Source organism: Pezoporus flaviventris, unplaced genomic scaffold (assembly GCF_033815535.1).
Source record: "Pezoporus flaviventris isolate CSIRO_AGI_PZ_B2104156 unplaced genomic scaffold, CSIRO_AGI_Pfla_v1 ptg000069l, whole genome shotgun sequence".
Taxonomy (NCBI): Eukaryota; Metazoa; Chordata; class Aves; order Psittaciformes; family Psittacidae; genus Pezoporus; species Pezoporus flaviventris.
The window spans coordinates 1740482-1765251 of NW_026892617.1; the positions used below are offsets into that span (position 1 = coordinate 1740482).

At 46.9% G+C, this 24770-nt stretch overlaps 1 protein-coding gene across 2 annotated transcripts; it reads left to right on the plus strand.

Moving 5' to 3' along the window:
• The first annotated feature begins 1076 nt into the window (after positions 1-1076).
• BLTP3A (bridge-like lipid transfer protein family member 3A) lies at positions 1077-24495 on the plus strand. 2 transcript variants are annotated; one of them, XM_061471938.1, is made up of 21 exons: positions 1077-1212; positions 7203-7365; positions 9199-9336; positions 9786-9877; positions 10082-10271; positions 10707-10847; positions 11129-11299; positions 12103-12280; positions 13315-13401; positions 14222-14386; positions 14855-14997; positions 15347-15488; positions 16022-16215; positions 16906-18446; positions 18684-18880; positions 19405-19556; positions 19665-19812; positions 20319-20590; positions 21411-21519; positions 22048-22163; positions 23537-24495. In XM_061471938.1, the coding sequence occupies exons 1-21, from the start codon at positions 1169-1171 to the stop codon at positions 23660-23662; spliced, it is 4509 nt and encodes a 1502-aa protein (XP_061327922.1). In that variant the 5' UTR covers positions 1077-1168; the 3' UTR covers positions 23663-24495. The 2 variants fall into 2 exon arrangements, with proteins under 2 accessions (XP_061327922.1, XP_061327923.1); XM_061471939.1 differs by having other exon boundaries at positions 9298-9336.
• The last annotated feature ends 275 nt before the right edge of the window (positions 24496-24770 follow it).

A 24770-nucleotide genomic window follows, 5' to 3' on the forward strand; every position in this document is an offset into this window, starting at 1 on the left:
GACATGATCTGGAAGACACAGGCCAAACCCTTTATCTTATTAAAAGGGTTTTGATGAGCTGTACATGATGCAGGTGCACAAATCCAAATGAGCTGTGCTTTTTATAAAGGCAAGCAGTGATCGGAGAGACAAGGAGAATGGCTTTAAACTGACAGAGGGGAAATTTACATTTGATACCAGGAAGAAGTTATTACTGTGTTAGTAGAAGCTGTTCTTGCCTGTGGCAGGGGTTGGAGCTGGATGAGCTCCTTTCCAACCCGAACCACTCTGGGATTCTATGGTAGGATTCTGTGAATCAAGATAATTTATTCTGTGGGTATAACTGGCTGTTCTGTGCATGTTGTTATCTGCATCAGCCTGCAGAAGTGTCTAATTCATTCTTGACTTATTTGCATCTAATACGGAAGTGTGAGGAGGATTTGCCTCTGCCAACGCAAAAATAGGCAGGAATTAGTGGTTTGGAAGCTGTTAGAAGTTCAAGGTTTGTGTGCCACTCGAGTTCCCACCTACCCTAGGATTAAAACAGAACACACACAGTGGAGTACAGAGCATGTGGGTTTCGTGTCACAGCACTGAAGGTGCGAGTGTCTGGGGCAGGGCTCCGGCGTCCTGCCAGGCAGCAGACCCGTGCCTCCCCGTGGTCTGCCTTTGCTGAGCGCCGCCTTGGAAGGGAAATGCTCCAGTGTGATCCATGCTGGAATCTCGTGCCACTGAAGTGACCGGCTCTGGAGTCATCACTACAATGCACAGCTACAACTAGCGCAGGAGCTGCTTGAAGTTAGGATGGTGTGTGCTCATCCAGGCACCTCGCTGGCTTGTATTTCACCTTCGATTGTCGTAGTGTGAGCACCTTAATACAAACCTTCATTTTGGCCGACCAAGGGCTATAAGAGGTGATGCTAAGCGGGTTTTCACCGGCAGCCCCGCTAATCACCGCGTTAACAGGGTGAAGCTCTTAATGATGCTCACTCTAATGATGCCCGCTCTAATGATGCTCACTCTAATGATGCTCACTAATGATGCCGAGCACCGGTACCGGGGCGGGCGTCGGTCCCTCGGTTGCGGCGTGCGGTGGGGCCGCCAGGGGGCGCGGCGGGGCGGCGCGCGGGGGCCGGCGGGAGGTGGCGGCGCGATGGGGTCCCGCGGCGGGCGGGCCTGACCCCGCGGCATGGCCGCCATCATCAAGAAGCAGATCCTGAAGCACCTCTCCCGGTGAGGCACCCGCGTCCGGCCCCGGCAGGGCTGCGGGGAGGTGTGGGTGAGGGCCCGGCTCCGAGGGGCTGCTGTGGGATGTGGGGACCGCAGGGCCCGGCTGCCGGGCCCCGGGGGTGGTGAACCGAGGTCACGGTGGGCTGCGAGGGTCCGGAGGGGTGACTGAGGACCGGGGGCTGTGGAGCTGCCGCGCCCCGGGTGGCGACGGAGGTCCCGGGGCGCTGACTGAGGGCCTGGGGCTGTGGAGCCCCGCCGGCTCTCAGGGCTGCGTCCTGCGGGGAGCAGGGCCCTCAGGCCCCCGTTGTACGGGAGGTGCCCGGCCCGGTCCGGCCCGGTCCCCGGTGCTCAGTGCTCTGCCTCGGTGCCGACTGAGGGCTGCATTGGCTGTGACCCTTCGGGATAGCTGTGGGCCTGGGCGGCGTGGATACAAGTGGAAGAGAGGAAAGGAACGCAGTGCACAGTGAAAGGTACGGAGGGCAAGAAGGAACGCTGCGATTCCTGACAGGCCTGGCGTGCGTTTGGTTGGCATTTTCATTGGTGTTTTGTCATTTCCAGTGTAGTTCATTAAAGGCAGTAAAAGGTGCGTTGAGGAAGACCATCAGCTGGTGCTTCACGTGTGAGTCAGGAAATGCAGCTTCAGCTGTGGCTCTGCCACTGACCTAGAGTGAATGGCTGTGCCTCAGTTTCCCTGCCATTGAATGGAAAAGAGCTGCGTGAGATCTAACGGCTCTTGTGTTATCTCATGGCCACGGGCACGTCCTCCCCCTGCATTGCTGCAAGATCAGAATAACATGAAAGAGAGAGGTGGTGTATCTCTGAGCATAGCGAAGGGACAGCATTGCACAGTGCTTTTCTTCTCCATGCACTGGGAGCTGCAGGTGATCGAGTCCTTTCCAGTTTTACTGGTGAAGAAGCTCAGATACCAAAGTGAAGGGCTTGAAGTGACTTGTGCAGGCTTGCGTGGTGTCAGTGCTGGAGCAGGGAGGTAAGAGCTGTGAATCCTGGCTCTCTGGTAGATCCTGAAGGTTTCTGGAACCTCAGAAGAATCCCCACAAACTCCAAGCAAGCAGTCTCCTCAATGAAGTGTCTCTGTGGCAAGTCTAAATCACTGGTTGTTCAGTACTCCAGCTTGTTAGGCACTGTACCAGAGTGGAGGGCCATAGAGCTGCTGCCTGACCTGCTCATAGTGCTAATTTAAATGTATTTCTAATATCACAGATCTCCAGGCTGTCTCATTCCACCTCAGATCAGCATGTTTTGCTGGTTCTGAACTCAAGTCATCTTGTCAGGAGGCAAGCAGAGGTAGATGAGAGCGGTTAGAAATGGAGGCTGAAATAGAGCGGGGTTTTATTCCTCTGTACCACTCCTCCTAGAGTATGGATCATTTTCTTTCTTTAGTGAATACACTTTTCTTACTGGTGCTGTTACTTCATTTTGCTTTTTGGCCTCTGTTACCTTGCACTGTTGCAATGCGTTCCTGATCAAAACCTCCCTCTTCATCCCTCCAATTGGGCCCGTGGTTGGCATTTCCCTGTGTCTCCTTTGTGGGGTTCCAGGGGGACAGGATGTCCTGACAGATTCTGCAGCTCTACCTGTTTTCCTGCTGGTTGGACTTACTGTGGTGTTTGGGGTGGTTGGTCTGATCCTGCCCCTTTCATAAGTGGTGTGGATGTGCTGCAGAAATGCATCTTGAACGCAGTTTAAGGTTGTATAAAACAGATGATGCTCTTCCATCCCGGCTTTGTTGCCTCAAAATACCTCAGCTTCACACTCCCTTTGGGTTGCTCTTTCAGTTCTGCTTATTTGCCTGGAAGAATTTTGCTGCTGAATCATTAAACAGCCTTTATTTTCTGCTGTTCAGTCTTCACGTGAAACAGTTCCTTGTTCCTCTTGTTGTGGCTTCATTTGAAGTCATTTCTGCATGGGGTGTGCTTTTGTTCCCTTTCTGTCTGGAGATTTACAGGGAGCAGGATCAGGGAAATAGGAAAGCTGTTTCACACCAAGTGCTAAGATTAAATGAATCCCATGTCTAATCGAATGACAGTGGTCACTTGTGGTGATCTTAAAGCTGGGTTTTACTGTTGGTGACACAGCCGAGTTATGAATGTGTTTTAGAGGCTTAGCCTGTGTTCTGTAGCCTGTATTGTGCTTTAGCAGCTTAAATTCCTAGAGCAGAAGAGCCTAAAAACTTGCAGTGCTTTCACCATCTGTGCTCTTCACTCTTTTGTCCTATATTTAGCTTAGAAAAGAAAACAGATGAAGTAGCTTCACTTTTTGGTGCTCCTGCACTGGCACATGGCTGCAATACTGGGGTGGCAGATTCTGCAGGAAGAGGATTGAGCTGTTCCAGCTGGGACAAAGGGCTCTCCCTGTGAGCTGTCTGGAGCAGCAGCTGCTTGCGCTGTGTTTGAACTTGGATGTGGTTTGAACTCCTCCGATGCTGTCCAAGAGCAGTACATCAGGTGTGTTTAGCAGCCTGTAAGATTCATGGAAGTCCCTCTATTGCTTTAAAATAAAACCAGTGATGTGCCTTTATGTCTTTTGTTTGAAAGTGGCCTCTTTTATTGGCTTTTTTAACAGTGCTCAGCTGTAGCAGATACTTGATCTCACCTTATAAAGGTGGTATTTATCCCCATTTGACTAAACAGGGAAACTGTGGCAAGCCAAACTGCCCAAGCCTATTAAATATAATGCTTTGGGGTTTGGGTTCTCAGCACTGCAGTGCAAATCCTTACCAAAATGATTTTTATTGAATTTCAGTAGGAAGCTCTTATCCCCTGGTGGGTCTGTTCCACCACTCCCCACCAGCATCCTGTTTCACAGCTTTAGTGCTCTTTCACTATGTTACTGTTCTTTTTGATACACTAAACAGAAGTACTGCTCTGGTTTAGATGTGTCCTTAGGTTTTTCTTCTCCATTACTAGCTGAAAGCAGCTTCCCCATCTAAGCACGCTTAGCTTGGGATGAGCATCTGAGACACCAGCGTTTTGATCCTTCTTTACAAGTGTGAGAAAGCTGCTCTGAGTCTTAGCCTCTTCCCCAGCTGTAATCTGATCGCTGCCCACAGCAGCCTTTGAGCTTAATGGGGCCAAGTGCTTTTTATTACCTACCTGTTCAGGTTGTGTTTGTTTTATTATGAGTATCCAATCCCAAAGTGGACATGACTACTTGATTCCAGTACCTAAAGGGGGCCTACAAGATGCCTGGAGAGGGGCTTTGGACAAGGGCCTGTAGGGACAGGCCAAGGGGAATGGCTTTAACCTACCCGAGGGGAGACTGAGATGAGCTCTTAGGCAGAAGCTCTTCCCTGTGAGGGTGCCCAGAGAAGCTGTGGCTGCCCCATCCCTGGCAGTGTTCAAGGGCAGGTTGGACACAGGGGCTTGGAGCAAGCTGCTCTAGTGGAAGGTGTCCCTGCCCATGGCAGGGGTTGGAACTGGGTGAGCTTTAAGGTCCTTCCTAACCCTATGCCATGATTCTATGATGATTTTATGATTACCACAGCTTTCAGCAGACCTGGTTCTCTAACGCAAGATCAAGGATGCTCATGTGTTTGCCTCTGGAGGTATTTGGTCTAAATTTCAGCAGTACCTGAGATTTGTGGGTGCTCCCAACAGTACTGTATTGCAGACACTCTGCATACACCTGCATCTCCCCACCAGCAGAGCAGCTACTGTAGCACGCTTGGAAGGTGTTATTTCATTGTGTGGATGCTCAGAAGCTGTGTTGGACTTGGCCACCTTCCTGGGTGTGTTTAAACAAGAGGGCCTCTGGTTAAAGGGAGTAACAAGTTTAAAGTGAATGTGTCAGCCTGAGATGCTGACAGGTGCGTTATAAATTTGGCCTTTAATCAGTTGTCAGTGTGTACTTTTGGCTCAGGGGAGGGAGGTGACAGCATTACACAAGCAATGTCTGACACAGGCTTCTGTGGCAGTAGAAGACTCTGTAGCAGCACGGATCAAGGTAAAAAACTCACAGCTGTTTGTGCCACCCTCCTCTCCCATGAGCTGGTGCATCAGTGGCATAGAGTTGACATCATTGGCTCTTCATAGAATCATAGAATAGTTAGGGTTGTCATCATCCACCAGACCTTCTCCTGACAAAGCATTTGCTCTGAAAAGGCACTTTTTTGCCCCAGGAAACCCTGGGTTGACTGACCAGCAGCTGCTCTGGCCCCTCAGCCAGTTCTGCACTGCACCTCGTGTTCTTGTGGTGACCACGTCAGCTGCCATCCCCGCAGTGCTGCTCTGGTTCCTCCTCCCCTCTTTTAGCAGTGACTTTTTTCAAGATGCCCTTTGTTCCTTTCACAGAGAAGTCCCCACACTGCTGGTGCAGGGGAAAGAGAGTGGCAGCATGTGACTGTGATCCTAATCCTGCTTACGTTGACAAAAGGGTCTTTCTCTTGCCCTTCTTGCTTTCTCTTCCCCTTTTTGGACCATGGTACAGCATTAGAATTAGCATTAGCATGGAGGAATGTGTGGAATAAGTCCTAGCTGCAGTAGTGGGTAAGTACTTTGGCAGGAAGTCTTTGAATCCTGTGACTGCAGACTGCAAGCTACCTTGGTGACAGCCCCTTCTGCACAGAAGGGTTGTTTGATAGAGACAGCAGTCCTGGAGAAGTATTGCTGAGACACAGACAGCCTCTGAGGCCTGCTGCCCTCTAAACTGGCTCTTATGGCCCTTAAGGGCCATGGTGGTTTAAATCAAATGTCATGGTTTAAGCCCAGCCAGTAACTCAGCACCAGCAGCCGCCTGCACACCCCAAAGCCTTCCCCCTCCCCGGACTGGGTGGGAGGGGAATCAGGAGAGTGTAAAACCTGTGGGTAGAGATGAGAACAGTTTAATAACTAAAGTGCAATAGAATACTACTGGTATTAATAACGAAAAGGGAAATAAGGAGAGAGAATATAAAACTAAAAGGGAAAAGGAGGGGAAAAAACTTAACAAAACACTAACCAGCAGTGATGCAGAATGCAGTTGCTCAGCACCCACTGACCAGTACCCAGCCTGACCTGAGAAGCGATCGCTTTCTTCTCTCCAGATCCCCCCAGTTTCTATCCCGAGCATGACATGCTGTGGTATGGAATATCTGTTTGGCTAGTTCAGGTCAGGTGTCCTGTCTCTGCTCCCTCCTCACTGGCAGAGCATGGGAGACTGAAACGTCCTTGATCAGGGTAAGCAACAACTAAACCATCAGTGTGTTATCAGCATTGTTCTCAAACTAAAGCCAAAACACAGCACTGCACTGGCTACTAGGGGAAAAAAACCAGCTGAAACCAGGACAGCAGGTCAGGGGTGTTCAGTTCTACACCTGAATACGCTGCTCTTGAGCAGTACAGCTGAAATAGTTTCACTCACTGTATTTAAACCTCAGGCACCTAGGGTTTCTGAAGATACCAAACTGCATTGCGTACAAGGGAGGTGGAAACAACAGAAGCCCTTGGGAGGAGGAATTGAAACCAGAGAGAGCCACGGGTGCTGGTTGCCAAAAGGAGAGGAGTTAGTCTGTGTGCATGGACCAGCTGACCAAAGAGCAGGCTGGATGTGAGGCTGGTGTTTAAAGAGACAGCCATAGAAGTTAATTTATTAATGAATTTGTACTTTCCTGTGTCGAAGACTTCAAAAAGAATCCAGATAATGGAACTCTGGGGGAAGTAAAATTGCTGAGCTGCTGCAGTTCCTCTTGGTTTTGTCCTATGGCAGTTTTGCTGGCTTCTAGGTTCCCAGTGCTTTAGAATGAATTTTCACGTTTCTCAAACTTGAATTTGATCTAAAACAAGTGAACAAAGAAGTTCTTCAAATGCCAAAGTGTGAAGATCTTTTGTTGGTTTTTTTTTTTTCCTGGAGGAGCCAACGTGCTCTGGGTTTAGAAGTGTCAGGAATGGTTTAACAAAACAGCAAGCAGCTTCTTACACTTAAAATGGCTCCCTTAAAATCTAATCTTAGCAGCTTTGCTGGGGTTATTTTAGAGTCGCTTCTTTCTTCTCTTGTAGGTTTACTAAGAATCTCTCTCCAGACAAAATCAACCTGAGCACACTGAAAGGGCAAGGGCAGCTGACCAACCTGGAGCTGGATGAAGAGGTGCTGCAGAATGTGCTGGAGCTGCCCACCTGGCTTGCCATCACTCGGGTGTACTGCAACAAGGCATCTATCAGGGTGAGCAGGGGGGGCTGCGCTTGCATCCCCAACCGCAGCTGAGGCTTTCTATAGGCAACTTCTGTTTGTCACTTGGGAATTTCTGATGGAGAATCATGATGTGATTTGATCCACACAGATCAAACCCTGTGCTTTAGGGGTGAGATTTGCTGATTCAATACTAACAACGAGGGTTTCACCAAAGGCCACTCCTGATGGTGGCTGGCAGCAGATGGTGGAGGATGCTGAAAGAAGCACAGGGAGAATGTGCTGTGGTCCTTCCTCATCTTCAGGTGACTTGTTAACCCAGCAGTGAAGTGTCTCTATTTAATAGCCACTGATGAATTTCCAGGAATGAGCCCAGATGCTTTCTGGACCCACGTATTTAGTATCCAGAGTGTGCTATGGCAAAGAATTTCACAGCTCAATTACATTGGGTTTTGCTTGTACCAAACCTTCATGTGCTAGCTTTAGTTGATAACCTCATGGTACTGTTACTGGAAGAAGCAGTGAACAGTCATTCCCTGTTCATCACCTCTGTGTCACTTTAGGTTTCACAGACCTCTCTGGTAATTCACTCCCATTTCCCTGCTGTTTTGATAGCAAAGGAGTTTTCTGTGTCTTCCCTTAATCCCACTGACTTGGTTTCCTTTTAATGCTAAGGAGGTAACACAGACCTTCAACGGGAATACGAAGCAGGGAGGAATGGAGTGCAGTTCTCTGAAAGCCTAATTATGCTATAAAAATAAATGTAACTTCAGGCTAAATTGTTGAAAATGCAGTTAGTGAGAAATGCCTGAATAGTGCATGTGAAAAGCTGCACTTTGCAGTCAGTCATCCTTTATGCCCACTGGCACCCGTTTCCATGCATCATCACTAACTGTGCATGCACTTGCACTTTTGCACACAGAACTAACTCTTCTATAGGTCCTTCTTCCCTTTTTGATATGAAATGCCAGATTGTTTAATCTCAGGTGGTGCTAATTGTAGTTGCATTACGTGAATACAGAAGTTTTTAATATATTGAGGAGACTTTCTATAAAAGAAATATGATTCTACTTTGCCAAGTGACAGTAAAATGAGCCTGTCTCACTCATCTGATCTGCTCTGTTTTTAGAGTCAGATATGCTTAATTTAGTAACGAGCATTTGTTCTCCCTCCTACAACAACTGCAAAGTATGTGTTGCTGTGAGAAAATAAAATGGATCTTTTTGGTTTGTGCAGTCTTCAAAAGAGTTACCTGACTGCCAGGAACAGCAGGAATTAATTGTGAACTTTAAGGACAAGAACATTCTCCAGAAAGGAACATGATAAAATCAGAATTTGATCTGCAGAATGCCTGTTACCCGTGATGATTTGCCTGGAGAAGTAAATTGTGTGGAGACCTCGTAGTAGCCTTCCAGTATCTGAAGGAGTCCTTCAAAGATGCTGGAGAGGGACTCCTTAGGGACTGTAGTGATAGGACAAGGGGTGATGGGTTTAAACTTAAACAGGGGTGATTCAGGCTAGATATAAGGAAGAAGTTCTTTACTGTGAGGGTGGTGAGGCACTGGAATGGGTTGCCCAGAGAAGTGGTAAATGCTCTGTCCCTGGCAGCTTTGAAGGCTGGCTGATCAGAGCCTTGGGCAACATGGCTTAGTGGAAGGTATCCCTGCCCATGACAGGGGTTTGGAACTGATGATCTTGAGGTCCTTTCCAGCCCAAACTGTTCTATGATTCTGTGGTACGTGAGATTCAAAAGCTAAGTTGGATTCATAAGTCTGGTGGTTGAAATGTCTTTTCGCTTGTCTGTGGGAGCCTGTTTGGCCTGGATACAGTGAGACGTGATGGATTGTTGCTGTGGTCATTTCTCAGAAAAGTGGGGCTCAGACTTTGGACTCGGATGGTTTCCTGCAGTATCCCAAACTTTCCAGTGCAGAGAGAACTTCTGTAACCTCATCTTTATTGTTTCAGATCCAGTGGACAAAGCTGAAGACACACCCGATCTGCCTGGTAATGTTTCCTCTCTTGTTCATCCCTTTTTTCCTCACTCCTTTTGATCTCTCCAAAGTAAGAAAAATTCTACAAAGGGAAACTGTGAAGTGCACGCTCAAATCTTCATTTTACCTAAATCCTCAAGGCCCTTAGCACACAGGAGAATAGTCCTGTTTTGCCACAAGAGACCTCCCACAAGACCCACATTTCACTGCAGGATGGAGCTGGACTGAGCTCTCAGTGAAGTCCAGGGGAACTGTGTGCCTGCTTTCTGTTGTTCCCCCCCCCCCCTTATGGGGATTCCAATTGCCCAAAGTTAATGGGAGCTTTAACATGTAAGACTCTTGGGAGAATCAAGAGACTGCAGAGATGGGGTTATTCCTGCCACAGAGCCTCAGATCTAAGGCTGGTAGGCTGAGCTTGAGTCCTGGTCTTGTATTTATTGCTCCCCTGCTCTGTATTTGCAGTACCTGGATAAAGTGGAGGTAGAGATGCGAACATGCGAAGAGCCTCGGCCACCCAATGGACAGTCTCCCATTGCTCTTGCTGCAGGTCAAAGGTCAGATCTTGAGCCCCATGTTTTCATTGTAATGTGTTGCTGGGGTATGGGTGTTGTTGATGGTTAATGACTGGCCCCTCTGCATTCACATTTAAGTGGCTCTAATATTGCTTAGAAACCTCAGAGCCTCTCTGTATGTAGCCTTACACCTACTGGGCCTTTTGTTGTAAGAGGTGATGACTTTGAGGGGTCTTCTCTTTGCAGTGAATATGGCTTTGCTGAAAAGGTTGTGGAGGGGATGTTTATTGTTGTCAATTCCATCACCATCAAGATTCATTCCAAGGCCTTTCATGCATCTTTTGAGCTATGGCAGCTCCAAGGCTACAGTGTCAACCCAAACTGGCAACAGAGTGACTTGCGACTCACCCGCATTACTGATCCACAGAGGGGAGAGGTAAAGTGTTACCTGATGTTGCCTGTGCTAATGGGCACAGAAGGGTGGCACTCATGTCCCAGACCTCTGGGGTAATTGGGCTGGTGTCTGAGTTCTTATATAGTGATGGTAAGGAGCTTTTGGTGAGCCTGCTGTTTGCTGGGAGAGGGTGGCTGAGAATTGACTTGTGTTCAGAGCTTTCTCTGAGCTACTCTAAACTGAGTAAAACTGGAGTTTTGAGTGCCTTTGTAGTTAGTCTGGTTGTAAACTCGGTGTGAGAGAGGGAGTTAGATGTTACCTGGGATGTAATTCTGCTTTTGTACTGGAGTCGCAGAAGAAAAGTGTCTTGAGTGATTTTCTGTGGCCTTGTTCCATTCCAGGTCTTTTAAGCATTTATTTTAATCTTTGAAATTGTTGAAAATTTCAGCAGTTTCCTATTTTTCTCCTTCTGGGTAGGTTTTGACATTCAAAGAGCTCACCTGGCAGACACTTCGCATAGAAGCAGATGCCACTGATAATGGTGATCAAGATCCTGTTACTACTCCTCTGAGACTCATTACCAACCAGGGGAGGATCCAGATCTCCCTCAAGAGGAGGGTAGGAGTTTCTTCCATACTTCCCAGGATACAGTCTCACTGCCTGGTGTGGTGATGATGCATATTTCCTCACACATTCCTCAGCGGCCATTCTTTTCCTTCACAAGTGTTGAGCTCAAGCTGCTGTATTGCTCTCTGTTTTCTGTTGGAGACAGCTGTGTTCTTGCCAAATGTCAAAGCAGAGTATTTCCTAGGGGATTTTCCTACAGCTTCTGTGAGTATGGAGGGTGTGTGTATATGGGTGCAGTTCTTAAAGTCCCTGACTCATCTTTGCTTTTTCAGACCAAAGACTGCAATGTGATGGCATCTAAGCTTATGTTTCTCCTCGATGACCTGCTCTGGGTGCTAACAGACTCTCAGTTGAAAGCAATGATGAAATATGCCGAGTCTCTGAGTGAAGCCATGGAGAAGTCTGCCCAGCAGAGGAAAAGCTTGGCACCAGAGTCTGTACAGGTGAGGGAGTCATGTTTTTGATGTTGGCCTGCCAGGAAAAAGGCAAGAGAGAGTTTCTGTTTGTGTGATACCTGGTCCTTGCTTAGGGAACTGGTAGGCTTACCTGGTATCAGATCAGCATCACATAAGGCTGTTGTTGGGTAATAAAGCGACTAAAGGAGTTGGTTAGAATCAGCCAGGTTGGAAAATACCTTTAAGATCATCAAGTCCAACCATTCCCCAGCACTGCCAGGGCCACCACTAACCCATGTCACTGAGGGGGTCACCTACATGGTGTGTGAACGCTTCCAGGGATGCGGACTCCACCACTGACCACTCTCTTGGGGAAGAAAACCTGTCAAATAACTTATCCTTTTGGTGCCATCAATCCAGAATGTTCTCCTTTGGTCCTTCGAACACAACCAAGATCTGATTTGTGCCCATGAATTCCTTATTGTTTCAAGACTTTCACTTAGTCCCAGGCCCAGGATGCAGTAACTACGTTAACTATGGCCACCAAGTGCAGGTACACGATATAGCAAGCAACATCCTGTCAGGATTCCTAGCAGGAATACTTAGCCCTTTTTTGTCCATGAGTCTTAAAGTGTATTTCAAGGTAAGTGCTTGATGTAGGGGAAGCGTGATCACAGGCAAAGGTTTTTGCTCAGGAGAACATAGGAAAGGATCCAGATTTCTCTGCTTTCTAGGAATAGATGCCTTGCAGTCTGGAAGGTTGCATGAGTTGCTTTTAATTGCATTGTAACCTCTCCCCTTTATTGTTTTCTTCTTTATTAGCTCTTACCAAGCTTGTCTGTCCCTCCTAGATCACACCACCTGCACCGAGTACCCAGCAGTCCTGGTCTCAGTCGTTCGGAGTCAGCCCGAATGCAAGTAGCATTGGCCAATATTTTGATAAGCATGACATGAAAGAGTCATCATATCACCTGCTCATCTCACACTTGGATCTGCACATCTGTGATGACAGCCACACTCGAGAGCCAGGTAACTGAGGGACGCATCAGGAGGACGCTGCAGGAGGCAAACACTAATCTAGTCATCAATTTTGTGTCTCGAATGAGGATTTTCCTCTGAAAACCAAGCATCTTCCATGTTACTGTTTCCCAATAAGGCAATAGCCAGTTGTTCAGGCTGATGGGGGGCTGATGATCAGTCCTGTATGTCTGAACTGGGTATTAGAAAATCTTTGTCCAATCTTCATTGGACAAACATAGGGAAATCCATCCGTTTGACGTGGTTAAAATGTTAGCTCTGCTGTAGGAGCAGTCTGGTTTGAGCAGTGGGAATAAAGGCTGATCGTTCCACTTGGTGAGAAAACGTTTGTTTTGACAACATTCAGGACATTCACAGTAGGATAGCTGCAAGGATTCTTTGCCACCTTTGACAGACTTGCCAACCATGTTCTTTTCAAACAAGCCTTTGCTAACTAGTGCTTGTTTTGCTCCCAGTTCTCCCCTACAATTCTAAGTACTCTTTTCTCTTTTGAGGCAAATGTGCCCCCCTTTTTCTGCACAGCCATCTCTGTTCCAAGTTGTACTCTTTGCTTTTATGCATATTCCTTTAAAAAGGTAAAAAAAATATTCTCCTACCCATGTCCACCACTATTCCAGATATTTTTGAATTGGTCTGTGTACCACTGTCTCCTGAGCTGCTGTTGTCAACATCTTAGATCACTTTTTCTATCTTTATTTCACTGGCCCTACCACCACGTGTAAACACAAGTGCTGGTTGTTGTAGTGGGAAGTATAATTGATAGGGGCTGGGAAACAATGGGATCTTGCATTTTGGTATTTGAGATTCTAGGTCTGGTTCTTACCATACAAACTCTTTGGCCTGTCACATTCAGTTGTCCTTTTCCTTGCCTAGGCCAAGATTTGGGTGCAGCTTTTGGTACACATAACACTGGCCACGGTGACAGTCACTCAGTGGTAGTGATCAAAGTGATGTTTTGCATTCTCCTGGATCAGGACTTGGATTGCAGAGCTGATCATGGTTTTCTTTGCTCTGTGTTTCTGCAGGTGCTCTGAAGCATGGGATGCTGGGGGGTGCCATACAGCTGACCTTCAGGAGGATGGCTTTTGATTATTACCCTTTCCACAGGGCAGGTAGGGGAGTGTGTGGCCTCCCAGCTTGAGGAGGGGGATAAAAAAAGAATTTGAGGAGCAGTGATGCTGCATGGCTTCAGGCTTGCTTATTTTCCATGCTGTCTTGGGTTTTTTTAACATTGATGTAAAGAAACATCCAAAATTCAATACAAGCATGAAAGCTAGAAAACTACTTAAAAAGCAAAAAGGTGAGAGGAAAAGATAAGAGCCTTTCAGAATCACTTGGAGACAGAAGCTTAGGCTTGAAGAAAAGCAACAACCTCAGAAAGAGTTGAAGAAGAGTGATGCTGTATGGCTTCAGGCAGGACTGGAAGAAAGGCTGCACAAAGGACTTAAATCCTCATGGGCAAGGTTAACCTCATTTACCTGTTGGTGGATGACTGACAAGTTGCTGGCAGAGCAGAGTACAAAGAAAGGAATAAGTTGCTGTGTGTTATGAAGACATACATTTGAAACTTTGGCTTCTTTTTCAGTTGCTTAAGCTCTGTATCTGGTTCGTAGGTGTACCTGATGAATTTGGAAGGGTTATGGGATGTATCCCAGGTGAAAATCTGTTTGTGGTTAACTGAAGAATCAAGGAAAAGCGACCTTGACATTTTTCCTAACTTTCAATTTGGAACATTTGCTGGTAGGACCAGCTCTGTTGTGTGAAAGCCTGTGCTTGTTTCACAAGCACTTAGAATGCTGTATATTGTGTATTCCAGGTCTGATATCAATAAAGAGGAATGCTGTACAGATTTGCAAGTATTTGAGGGGCCCAGGAGGGTTGTGTGTGTACAGGAACCTCAATTTTAAAGGCAGAATGTTTGCTTTCATGCAGGAGATGCCTGCAAGCACTGGGTGAGGTACAGTGAAGCAATGGAAACACGGGGGCAGTGGGCACAGAAGTTGGTCAGTGAATTTCAAAGCAAGGTTGAGAAGCTTTATGAAGAAATGGACCCTGCATTTGCCAGGACTCCGCTTTCCCCCTTCAAAAAGAAACCAGGTAATGGTAAACTCATAGTAAAGCAGGAGATGGTAACAATTTTGCTCCATCCAGCAATATCTCTAGATGCCTGTCCTCAGTTTAGCAGGCTGGTTTGGTGCAGAGATCCAAACCATGCTAAAAAACTTAAATATAATGGCAAGAGGCAGTGGCTATCATACTGGAATAACACTGCAGCAGGTTCCTTTTTCTAGCTGTAGTTTTTTATTGAGTTTCTCCATAAATAAATATGTGAGGAATAAATTAAAGCCTGTCTGAAGAATGTATTTTCTTGCTATAAAGCAGACTTGTCTTTCACAATGTTCTTCCTTCAGAGGTCCTGAGTGTGTTTTCCTGTGTAGCTATGTCTGTTTGGTTTTGGGGCTGTTAAATCTGCTCTGTAAACACATACTTGTTGGTATTGATGGTGAAGTTTGCTGTGAAGAAGATGACTAAAACCCTGCTGGTTCTGCTTCTTCATCCCAACAGATCCTTCATTGAGTCCTCATAAAAGCCCCTTAGAGAAAGGCCGTGTACCTCCCACAAGCTTGCCACGACTCCGGCACCCTCCCTGGAACCGTCTTCGGTCCAGCTGTGTGGTAGTTCGAGTGGATGACCTGGATGTTCACCAGGTAGGGATCTGAGCAGTGGCTGGAGATGTTAATGTCACTTGTAAAAGAGAAATCTAACCTGATATGATTCAAGCCATGCAAATCCTTTGTCATCCAAGACAATCAAAACTCTGCGTAGAGAACCCAAATGCCATTATTATGTTGCACATAAAACCTTTAAACCAAATATGAACTACTGATAATTTTCATGCTCAGAGGAAATTGATAACCAGAGTCTGCACTCATGCAAAAAGTATGTTTGATGTATAAATGAGATGGATTCAATACAGGAGACTGCAGGGCAACGGGGACATTTTGTTTTGCCAAACTGGAATTCTGCTCAAGTGCATCCCGTTGTGTGTGTTTTCAGGTTTCTACAGCAGGTCAACAAAGTAAGAAACCCTCCACCTTGCTTTCGTGTAGTAGAAAATTCTTCAAGCTTCCTGATCAGGTCTCTGCAATCCACATTGAATTCACAGAGTATTACTTCCCAGACAATCAGGACTTTCCAGGTAATACACCAAGGTTAGCACCTTCTTTCATAAGTTTCTTAAAGAATTAAGAATTGGCTGAATCTGCAGGTGTGTTAACCCTGTTACGTATTCTCTGGGTGTTCATTTTTGGTTACTTTTCTGCTGTTTGCCTTTCTCCTCTTCTGGGTTTTTTGTCTGTGTGAAAGTGGAATGGAGTTTGCCTGGTGCGAAATGGGGAGTGCTTGTAAAATAACCTGTTCAGGAGCATAGTGAAGGAGCTGCTGTCTGCCCAGCACTCAGGGTTCAGCCTTATTGATTAGCAGTGGAGCCAGGAGTGTAAGGTGCTTTGGGTACTGCACCTTTGGTACTCTGCAGCTGGCTTGATGCGAGACTGAAACACCTCATTTCTGTGGTGCACCACAGCTTCTCCCTTTTGTCAGGAGATCTGTCTTCCAGTGGATGTTGAAGCCCTTTGCATTGGTGTTGTCAGTGCAGGTTATACACTGAGCTGCAGACCACCTGAAGTGCCTTTCCTGCTACTATTAAAGTGTGTTGGTTCTGTTTCATTGTAGTTCCATGCCCAAACCTGTATGTACAGCTGAATGGCCTGATGCTTACTCTGGATACAGCAAGCGTGCTCTGGATAAACCTCTTCTGTCTGGATCTTTATCGCAGCTTGGAGCAGTTCAAGGCCATCTATAAGCTGGAGAACTCAGGCAAGCGTGATGAGCATGTTGACGTTCGACTGGATGGCTTCCACCTGAAGGTACCAGTCATTTCCTTCCTTTCTCAGTCTTCAGCGTTCTTTCTCTCCCTGTTGTGGAAGGAACATGAGACCAGGACATATTTGGAGTCCAGAATGAGAAAACAAGACCTCTGCCTTTCTCTAACTTTCTCCTGTTTACCACTTGTGCTGGTTTTGCTTTGATCTATGGATTGTAAAACGGGCACTTGAGTTCTTGTCCAGAATAAGCAAGCAAGTCAGTATTTATGAAAACAGTTTCAAGGAGAAATTAATGGTTCATGTAGTCAGAAGTTGTTTTCTGGCCTTTGGAAACCACTTTGACCCTTGTAGCATTCCCATGTCCTGTGTTGGTTGTCATTGACCGCCCTCGTTAGCAGTTTGGTGAGGAGGCTAAAGGCATAAAAGGTATAGTAAGTCCTTGCAGAGAAGGAACAAAGCGAATGTTGTAAGTTGAGCTGCTGCATAAGCAGTGCATGTTAAAAGAACCTAAAACAAAAACCAGTTTAAAATCCCTTGTGTCTGATTCATTTCTCTTCCCTGATTTGTAAATGTTATTTAACTTTCAGATAGAGATAAATTGAGACTCTAGTCCAGCACTTGGGATTGTTTTAGACTGAGACTTCTCGATTGTTCGTGTATTCCACAGCTGACCTTCTGTGTCAATGCCAGGATCAGCCTTTGATAAGTCCCCTTCTCTTTGCTTTACCGCAGCTTAACATCCCTGTGGAGAGGAAAGTTGCTGACCATCGGGATCGTCCTCAGGCACTCTGCATTTGCACGTCGGAGGTGACGGTCACCAACACCCGCCACGCTCCCCTCTGCAGCTGCCAGGACCTCCAGAGCCTCTTCCGTAAATTTGCCAGTTCAGAGTTCTTCCACTCCAGCTACACCAAGTTCCCAAGGTGTCAGGACAGCTTCAGCCTCCTCCACACCCTTTTCTTGCGCCATGCCTATGAGGTGGATGAGAGGCCTCGCAAGCATCCTGGCTTTCCCCACCTGCCACGCAAGCCCTCAGCCTCTGAAGATCTGTGGTCTATGAATTTCACTGAGCTTTCCCTGGACTTCGAGGGGGCTGAAAGCTCCAAGGGCAGAGCCCTTAGCTTTGTTGACCCTTTTCCCCTTTCCATTTGGGCCTGCCTTCCCAAGAGATGGGGACAAGCTCAGATATCTAAACGACAGGAATTGGCAGCCTCTGAGCTGAAAATCAAGCCTTCTGCCAGCTTTAGCAATCACTCAAAGGATGAGCACCTTTCCAGAGAACACGGGGTTTGTCAAAGATCAAAGACTGACCAGGATCTGAAGAACATCTACAAGGTCCCAGAGACAATGGATGCCCTGGGAGAAGCTAACTTTGAAGTTGATGATGGAGTAGATAATAAAGAGCTGGAAGCCTCTGCCGATATCCATGTGCTTGTATCCTCATCTGTCCATGTCAAAGTTCGTCTCAACCACTACCAATACTTGGTGCTACTCAGGATGAAGGAAGTTCTGCAAGAGCTACAGGAGCAGTTGGCCCGAGATACCCAGGAAGTGACTGGGTCTCCTTTAGATCCCGTTTCTGCTTGTGTAGGAGTTATATTCCACACGGCTGAAGTGGCCCTAGTCATGAACCCCGCACCAGGATCTGTCTTGGAACCCAGATCCCTTGACTCGGACACAACAAGCCTGATCGAATCTGAGCTTTCTCCTTCAGACAGTAAGGAGGGCCTTGCAGCTGAAGAGAAGGAGCTGAAATCAGAGACCACACCGGAGAAGGGAGTGTGCAGTACTGCAGAGGTCCCAGAAGACAGTGGGAGTGAAAATACAGGTACCAGTGTATCACTGGAGAGACTCCCAAGATCTGCAAGTGATGAAGCTCTGAGTACGGCTCCAAACAGTAAGAACATAGAGGAGAAAGGTTTTGTAGAGGAAGCACATGAAGCTGTGGAAGCCTTGGTTGCAGAAAGACCAGCAGAGACCAGCAGCCATCCTCAGAGCCCTCCTGCTCTCCCTTCCAGCCCAACCTCAGACACACAGTCGTCGGGGAGAGGAAATATCACTCTCAGTGGCCAGGCAGAACTCATCCCTTTGAAGAACTTGGAGGTGGAGTTGTCTAGTGCACTGCATATCACAAAGGATGCCACAAAGGAAGCTCTGCACGTGACTATGGACTTCACCAAAGAAGCCATGTCTATAACAAAAGATGCTCTGAGCCTGAGCCGGGAGAAGATGACCTCCACCATGCAGAAAATGCTCTCTCTCCCCCCAGCCAAGTGAGTGCCATCCTCCTGTGCTGTCCAACAGCAGCAGTATGGCTGCAGGGAAGGGCAAAATGTAGGCTGACTGCTCCCTTTCTTTCCATATTGTTTGGATTAGAAATAGGTTAGATCTTCATCTCTTGGAGTTGGTTTAAGTACACTATAGTCTGTCTTGCAGGTGTTCAGAGCCCAGCCCAGTATCTGTGTAATCTGAAGACTGTTTGCCTTTATCATTTCTTTTCCCCCTGGTAGGGATCCTGTGCCCAAAGCTGAAGAGGGAGTAGTGACCCCAGGCGGGGCTGGCAGCACCCGAACACGTTTCTTCTCCATGAAGAGGACAGCATCCCAGCATTCCTTTGACACCACATCTGTGGATGGGAGCGGCCCTGAGGATGGGCTGTCCATGGACAGTGATGGCAGTGATGGCTTTGTGATGCTCACAGACTCTGGTAACAAGCACTTGGTGTTATCCTCTCCCCCACTCCCCCATCAGTGAACAGCTTTCTGCCATGGGCAATCGAATGGTGCTGTGTTCATGTGGAATTCATTTGCACCACTCCTCCTTTTGAAGATCAAGAATAGTTCACCCATAATGGTTCTTTTTGCTTTTAGATGTACCTTTTCTCTGAGATGAGGAGTATAACTGAGTGGGGAGGGTGCCCCCTGCACATAACAATGTTTTTAAGGCCTTTGGCCATCCTAGAGGAAGGGCTGTAAATGTGTGCAGGTGGGTGGATGGTACCTAGCATTTAGGAAGGGTTTAATAAGTGCTGGTTGGAAATAAGGTGCACTGAGCATTTCAGTGAACATCTTTCTCCAGCTGCTCAGATGAATTTAAGCAATACAGAGCTGAAGTGAGGGTTCCAGGGAGGAAGGTATAGGCTTTCAGGCCATGAGATTCAGGTAAGTGCTGAGATCAGGACTTAAAATGTGAAAAAAAGGCAGAATCGAGTTGTTGTTACTTCCATTTCAGAACCCAGCCTGGACCCTCTTTCCTCAGGGCATCTTCCTCAGGTCCACAATGACACATGCAGTAGAACAAGCCTGATGACAGAGGACAAGGGTGGAGTGTCTCCTGAAGTAAACAGCTCAACTTCACAGAGTGGAGACCCCAGCCTTCAGCTGGTCAGAATTCTGTTCCTTTTCACTGTAATACTGTCTCTAAGCAAATCTGGAAGTGAACTCTGCAGTGGTGTTTGCTCTAGTAAGCGAGCTTGTCACTTGCTGTTTCAGGTGTCAGTCCTTGTGCTGAAGATGAATGAGGTGAACTGTGGAATAGAAGCACGAGGTGATGATTTGTCAGTTGCTTTACAAGTAATGAACGTGGTTCCAGAGCAACTGAACAATGTTGGAATGTGGCAGTATCTGCGTGGCTATCTGGGTAAGACACTTGCTCTTGGATTCTGCTGCTTGATAGCTGCACTTTTATAACTGGCATTTATACTGGCCACCCTTGGGGAATATTCCATTTTGTCTGGTACTTCAGTGTTAATGTTTAATGCATTTAGCATTGAGTAAGACTTGTGTGTGAGGGAATGTGAATGATAAGAATCTTTTCTATCAGTGGTTCAAATCTGGCATTTGAAAGATGTTTTCAGAGTGCCTCCGTGGTCAAACTCTGTGGTGCTTAGTAATCATTGAGGGGGATATGATGTATGAAATGAATTAGAAGAGTGAGTAAATCTATCTGTGGGAACCCTGAAGTTATTCCTGCCCTGAGAATAATGCTTCTGGGCTGGGGTACTTCTTCCTGGGAAGAAAATTAACTCTCTCCCAGCCAAAACCAGGACAGTGAACTTGACTCCATTCTGCACCTGGATAGTAAAGGGCTTTTCAAGATACCTGTTTTGGGTTAATATCTTCTGCAATGAGATCTTTCTGCTGTAGCTCTAGGAGATCCGGGTATAGAGAAGCCTATGGGAGGTGAAGCTGGTAAGACCCAGCCAGAAGTGTGCTTACGTTTTGAAGTAGGACCTGATGCTGCTGTGCGTTCACCTCTTGCTGTTCAGAACGGCTTCCTTCACATGCTGGTCCACAGTTACACAGCAGAGCTCTTCATGTCCTTCCTGACCAACCTTGGCCCCTTTCTTGAGGATGAAATAATCCCAGAGGTGATCCCCATGGAGATAGAAGTTGTGGATGCCAAAATCACACTGAAGGTGAGTGTGCGATCTCCCCCAAGGGGGTAGCCTGGGCAGAGCTCGCTTGCAAGATTCTGCTTGGGAAATGATGCTGTGGGGCCTACATAGAGTTTATGTGTCCCTCATACTGTTTCATTTTGCTTCTATAAACTGCCTTAGGGATGAACGAGTGACACAGTAGAACTGTTGTGATCAGGTTGTGGAGAAACTGGGAGCCTGACGTTCACATTCTGTCCCCAGCTTTATTGATGACCTGGTTTGCAGACTCAGAGAATTAACTGCCTCTTCCCCCAAGTGCTTGACTGAAATGGGAAATATTTTACCTTTTCTGTAAAGATTTAGAGAATAACAGGGGAAAAGTGTTATGTAAAAGGTAGTTGATATTTAGGAGGGAGGCACTGACAAAAGCTCTTGATGAAACCTTTTTGCAGTCAATGCTTTGGCTCCACTGTCAAGCAGGACCCTGTGTTGCTGCTGCACAGCAGCAGGAAGATCCCCAGACTTAAGGATATTAGCTTCTTTTTGGCCAAGGAATGTTGGCTTATGTGTTTGAATTGGGAATTTGTAGGATGGCAACTGTGAGGACAGCCTTCAAGGGTGATAGCCATAGGCCCCAACCTTTGTTACAGATATGACACAACGTGGTTCTGATGTGTGGGACTGCTTTCTACACAGATTAAGGCTCACACATGGCCTTGTATATAGAGCCAAGCTTCTCCATGTGGTGGGTGAGCTCTGGCAGTGCTACTCCTGTGAAAGCTGGGGGCAAGGGGAATCCTTTGCAGAGTTGCCAGAGCTGTCACAGCAGTTAATCTCTTCTCTGCTTTGTTCTTTCCAGGATGACAACCCCCAGGTATATCCTACCTCCCCTGGCCCTATCCCTATCACCTTGGCAGTGGATCACATTGTTGTGAAGCGCAGAGATGATGGGGTGTTCTATGTAACAGGTCAGCAACATTGGGAAACTTGGGTTGTTCACCCCTATATTCTTCCCATTCTCTTCACACTGGGCTGTGCTGGAGGTAAAGTGCTCTGCTGTGCCTGGTGCTGGAGGAGACTGGAACTGAACTGGAACAGAATGGGCAAATAATCTTCCATGTTCAGTGCAAACAGCCAGGTCCTTTGGCCTCTCTGTTGTGTAAATCTCTGGATTGATGCATGTCTTGCTGCTTTTGTGGTTTTGTTTGCACAGTGAGTTTGATACCACAGGCAGAACAGGTTAAGACCCAAACCAGGGTACTGGCAGCCTGAATTCATGCCTGATGTTTCCTTGAGCTAACACAGGACAGACTACTGCTTCTTCCCTTGCTTTAGTTTCTCCATTTTCAAATGAGAATGAGATTCTAACGTACCACACAACTCCCCTGGCTCCCATTTAAAAAGAGGGGGGAAAAAGCCAGTTCCAGTTTCTCTTTTGCCCTGAGAACCCAGCTTATAAATGTCCACATGTGACTGTTTTCTCTGCTTCTTTCCAGCTCTGCAAGGGGAGGACTCACCAGAACAGGAAAAACCTGTGTCAGTTCTTCAGGAACAGAAGGCCCTGGCAGAGTGCGTTGAGGCAGCCCCAGCCCCAGCAGCACATGGACTGCAGGTGAGTCACTGCTGCCTGTTGCTGTCTGGACAGCCAGGAGGCTGGAAAATGAAGGTGTTTGTCTTCATATGTTTGCAGTTACTCCTGGGTGTGGTGGTGCACATGGGGAGTGCACACAAAAGCAGGCCTGTACCTCCTTTTACAGGCACTCTGAGAAGTAAGAGTACCTTGCCCAGCACAGCCTCTTGTTCCCTTCCAGAAATCTGATGGTTTGTTGTGTTTTGGGGATATTTTTTTTTCCTGATTGACTCCATCTCTTCCCACTGTGTCCACTTCCTTGTTAGAATAACAGCAACTGGGAGGTTCCCATAAGAAGGATGTGTTTTGTCAGAGCAGAGTAAGTCTTGCAACCAGGGAGTTCCCAATTGCCTAAAGATTCTGCTGTTTGGTTTGAACCTTCTTTCCATTTTCATGCCTGTATCTGGAATTCAGGTGATTGACTCATTTTTAAGCATGTAGCGTTCATCTAAACTCCCTGTTTGATGCCAGGTTTACTTGAGAAATTGATCACTTGCTATGGAAAATACATATTAAGGGAGCAGTGTGGCTGATGCAGGACTGGGCTGGGACTTTGGATTCTGCTCAGTAGTTGGTGACACATCACCTCATTTCTCATCTTTCTCTTTTCGCTTTAGTGCAGAGGCTTTCTGTTCTTCCTGTTTATAACATCTTGTGAAGCAGGGCCCTGACCAGAGCTGGAGCACATAAGCATCACCATAGCTTAGCTTCAGTTTATTTTCTTATGCTATTGAATCCAATAGGAACAAATGCAAAGGCTAAATTCTTGGGTAAAAGTATTTCTGAGAGCCCAGGCTAAAAACTGGCCTGTGCCTTGAAACTGTAGTGGGATCTCACTGGCAGTGTTCAAGGGCAGAATTAATGTTGTTCATGGAGACAAGAAATGGGAATGCCAAGAGGCATCTGCTTGCTCCAGCTATCATCTTCATTTTAACAGTTCTTTAGAGGTGTATTAGGACCCCTTAGAAAAGAAGAATTTGGGTCAGAGCCTTTACTCCCCAAGCCCTGCTTTCTTTGTATAGTTATCTTCAGGCAGAATCAGCCCTCTGCAAGTCTTGTTCCTACACCTAGAAATGTGAAGTCTTGGGAGAACACAGTCATTAGACAGCCATCACTGGCAGCCTGAGCTGGCTCTAACAACAGGCATGGAAGTCAGTAGGCACCAGTATTGGCAAGTACTTCTGCAGCTCCAACTGGGTCGTGTTGTCAGCGAGATGTGTATGGCTGTGTCAGTGTCATCCTGCTCAAAAGCTCCTGCTTTGGTTTTCTCTTTGAGCAGGTGGGTGCAGGCGGATCTGCCCTGTGGATTACCTCTGGTGACTCCTGGTTTGCTTTTAATCTCTTGTTTCTTGTAGTTAAAGGAAGTGCCAGAGTTGCAAAGGGAGCTTCAGACCATGAAAATAGCCCTTGCAGAAGCCAACATGGACAAGGCTCGCCTTCTGCAGGAGATTAGGAAATACAATCCCCTCTTCCAGCTTTGACAGAGGAGGCGCAGGCTGCAGCCGCTTAGGAGGAGCGGAGACACCACCAGCACTGAGGCACTGGTTTGATGATGTTGCTGCTGAACGGGTCAGCTTCCTGGAGACTGAGCACCCCAACAAATGGAAAGCAGCTGGGATTGCAAAATGAACTCGAAAGAGGGAGAAAGGAAGGAAAGTCTGGCTGAGCAACAGGGAAGGAACAAGGAGGAGTTGCCTGTTTGCAGCCACTTTCCTCTCTCCTGACAGCGTGGTGCCACCTGACCAAGCAGGGCAATGGTCAGCCCCCAAACAAAAGGTCAGGCCTACAAACTTGGGGCAGTTGTGGGGGGACCCCATGCCTCTTCATCCATAGGTGATAGTGGCAGTGTGCTTTCAGTCTTCAGCTTTCACTGTAACATCTAGAGATGGTCCTTGCTGGGGGTTCTGCTTCTTTCAGTTTTCCTTGTGTTCTTCCCCGATCGTGCAAACCAAAGAACACAAAAAAAAAGGAGAAAGAACAAAGAAAAAGTTACTTCACCACATCAGGAGTGACAGAGAATAGCAGAAAACGTTCCTAGGAGCTCTTACGTTCTGTCACATGAAAAGTAGAGGTCAGTGGGAGATGCAGAAGGGATTTCCCCCTGTGGAGGAAGGGAGCTATAGGTCACTGTTCCCTCAAGAGCAGGGTCAGGTTAGAACAGAACTTCCTTGGGACTTCTTCCACCAGGAATTCGTTGTGTCAAGACAGAATCAGCAGGATATTAGAGCTGGTGTAGTTCATTCTCACTTAATCCTGTGATGTTTGGCTTTTATTTATGCAGAAACACAAAGGAATTAATTTATTTCATTACAAAGCCCTGTTTAAACTTTCTTTAATTGTACAGTCAAAAAAAAAACCAGGGGTGGAGGCAGTTGGTTGGAGTCACAAAATGACCTATACATTTCCTATACACTGTCCTCAAACCATTCTATGCCAAAATTGAGCCAGTGGAGAGCAGTACTGTCAGCACAAGCACTTCTTCCTGCAAGACAGTGATGTCTGTGGTCAGTGAGTGACCTGATTTATGAGGAAATACCCTCTACAAGCATGGAAGGGGGAAATAATGTATATTTTTTTTACATCTAAAAT

Bases quoted from the DNA above. Each gene is read 5' to 3' on its own strand.
- BLTP3A (XM_061471938.1), top strand. From the start codon at position 1,169: ATGGCCGCCATCATCAAGAAGCAGATCCTGAAGCACCTCTCCCG. The intron at 9,337-9,785 runs GTAATGTTTCCT...CTGTATTTGCAG, and splicing joins AGACACACCCGATCTGCCTG to TACCTGGATAAAGTGGAGGT. The intron at 16,216-16,905 runs GTACCAGTCATT...GCTTTACCGCAG, and splicing joins TGGATGGCTTCCACCTGAAG to CTTAACATCCCTGTGGAGAG.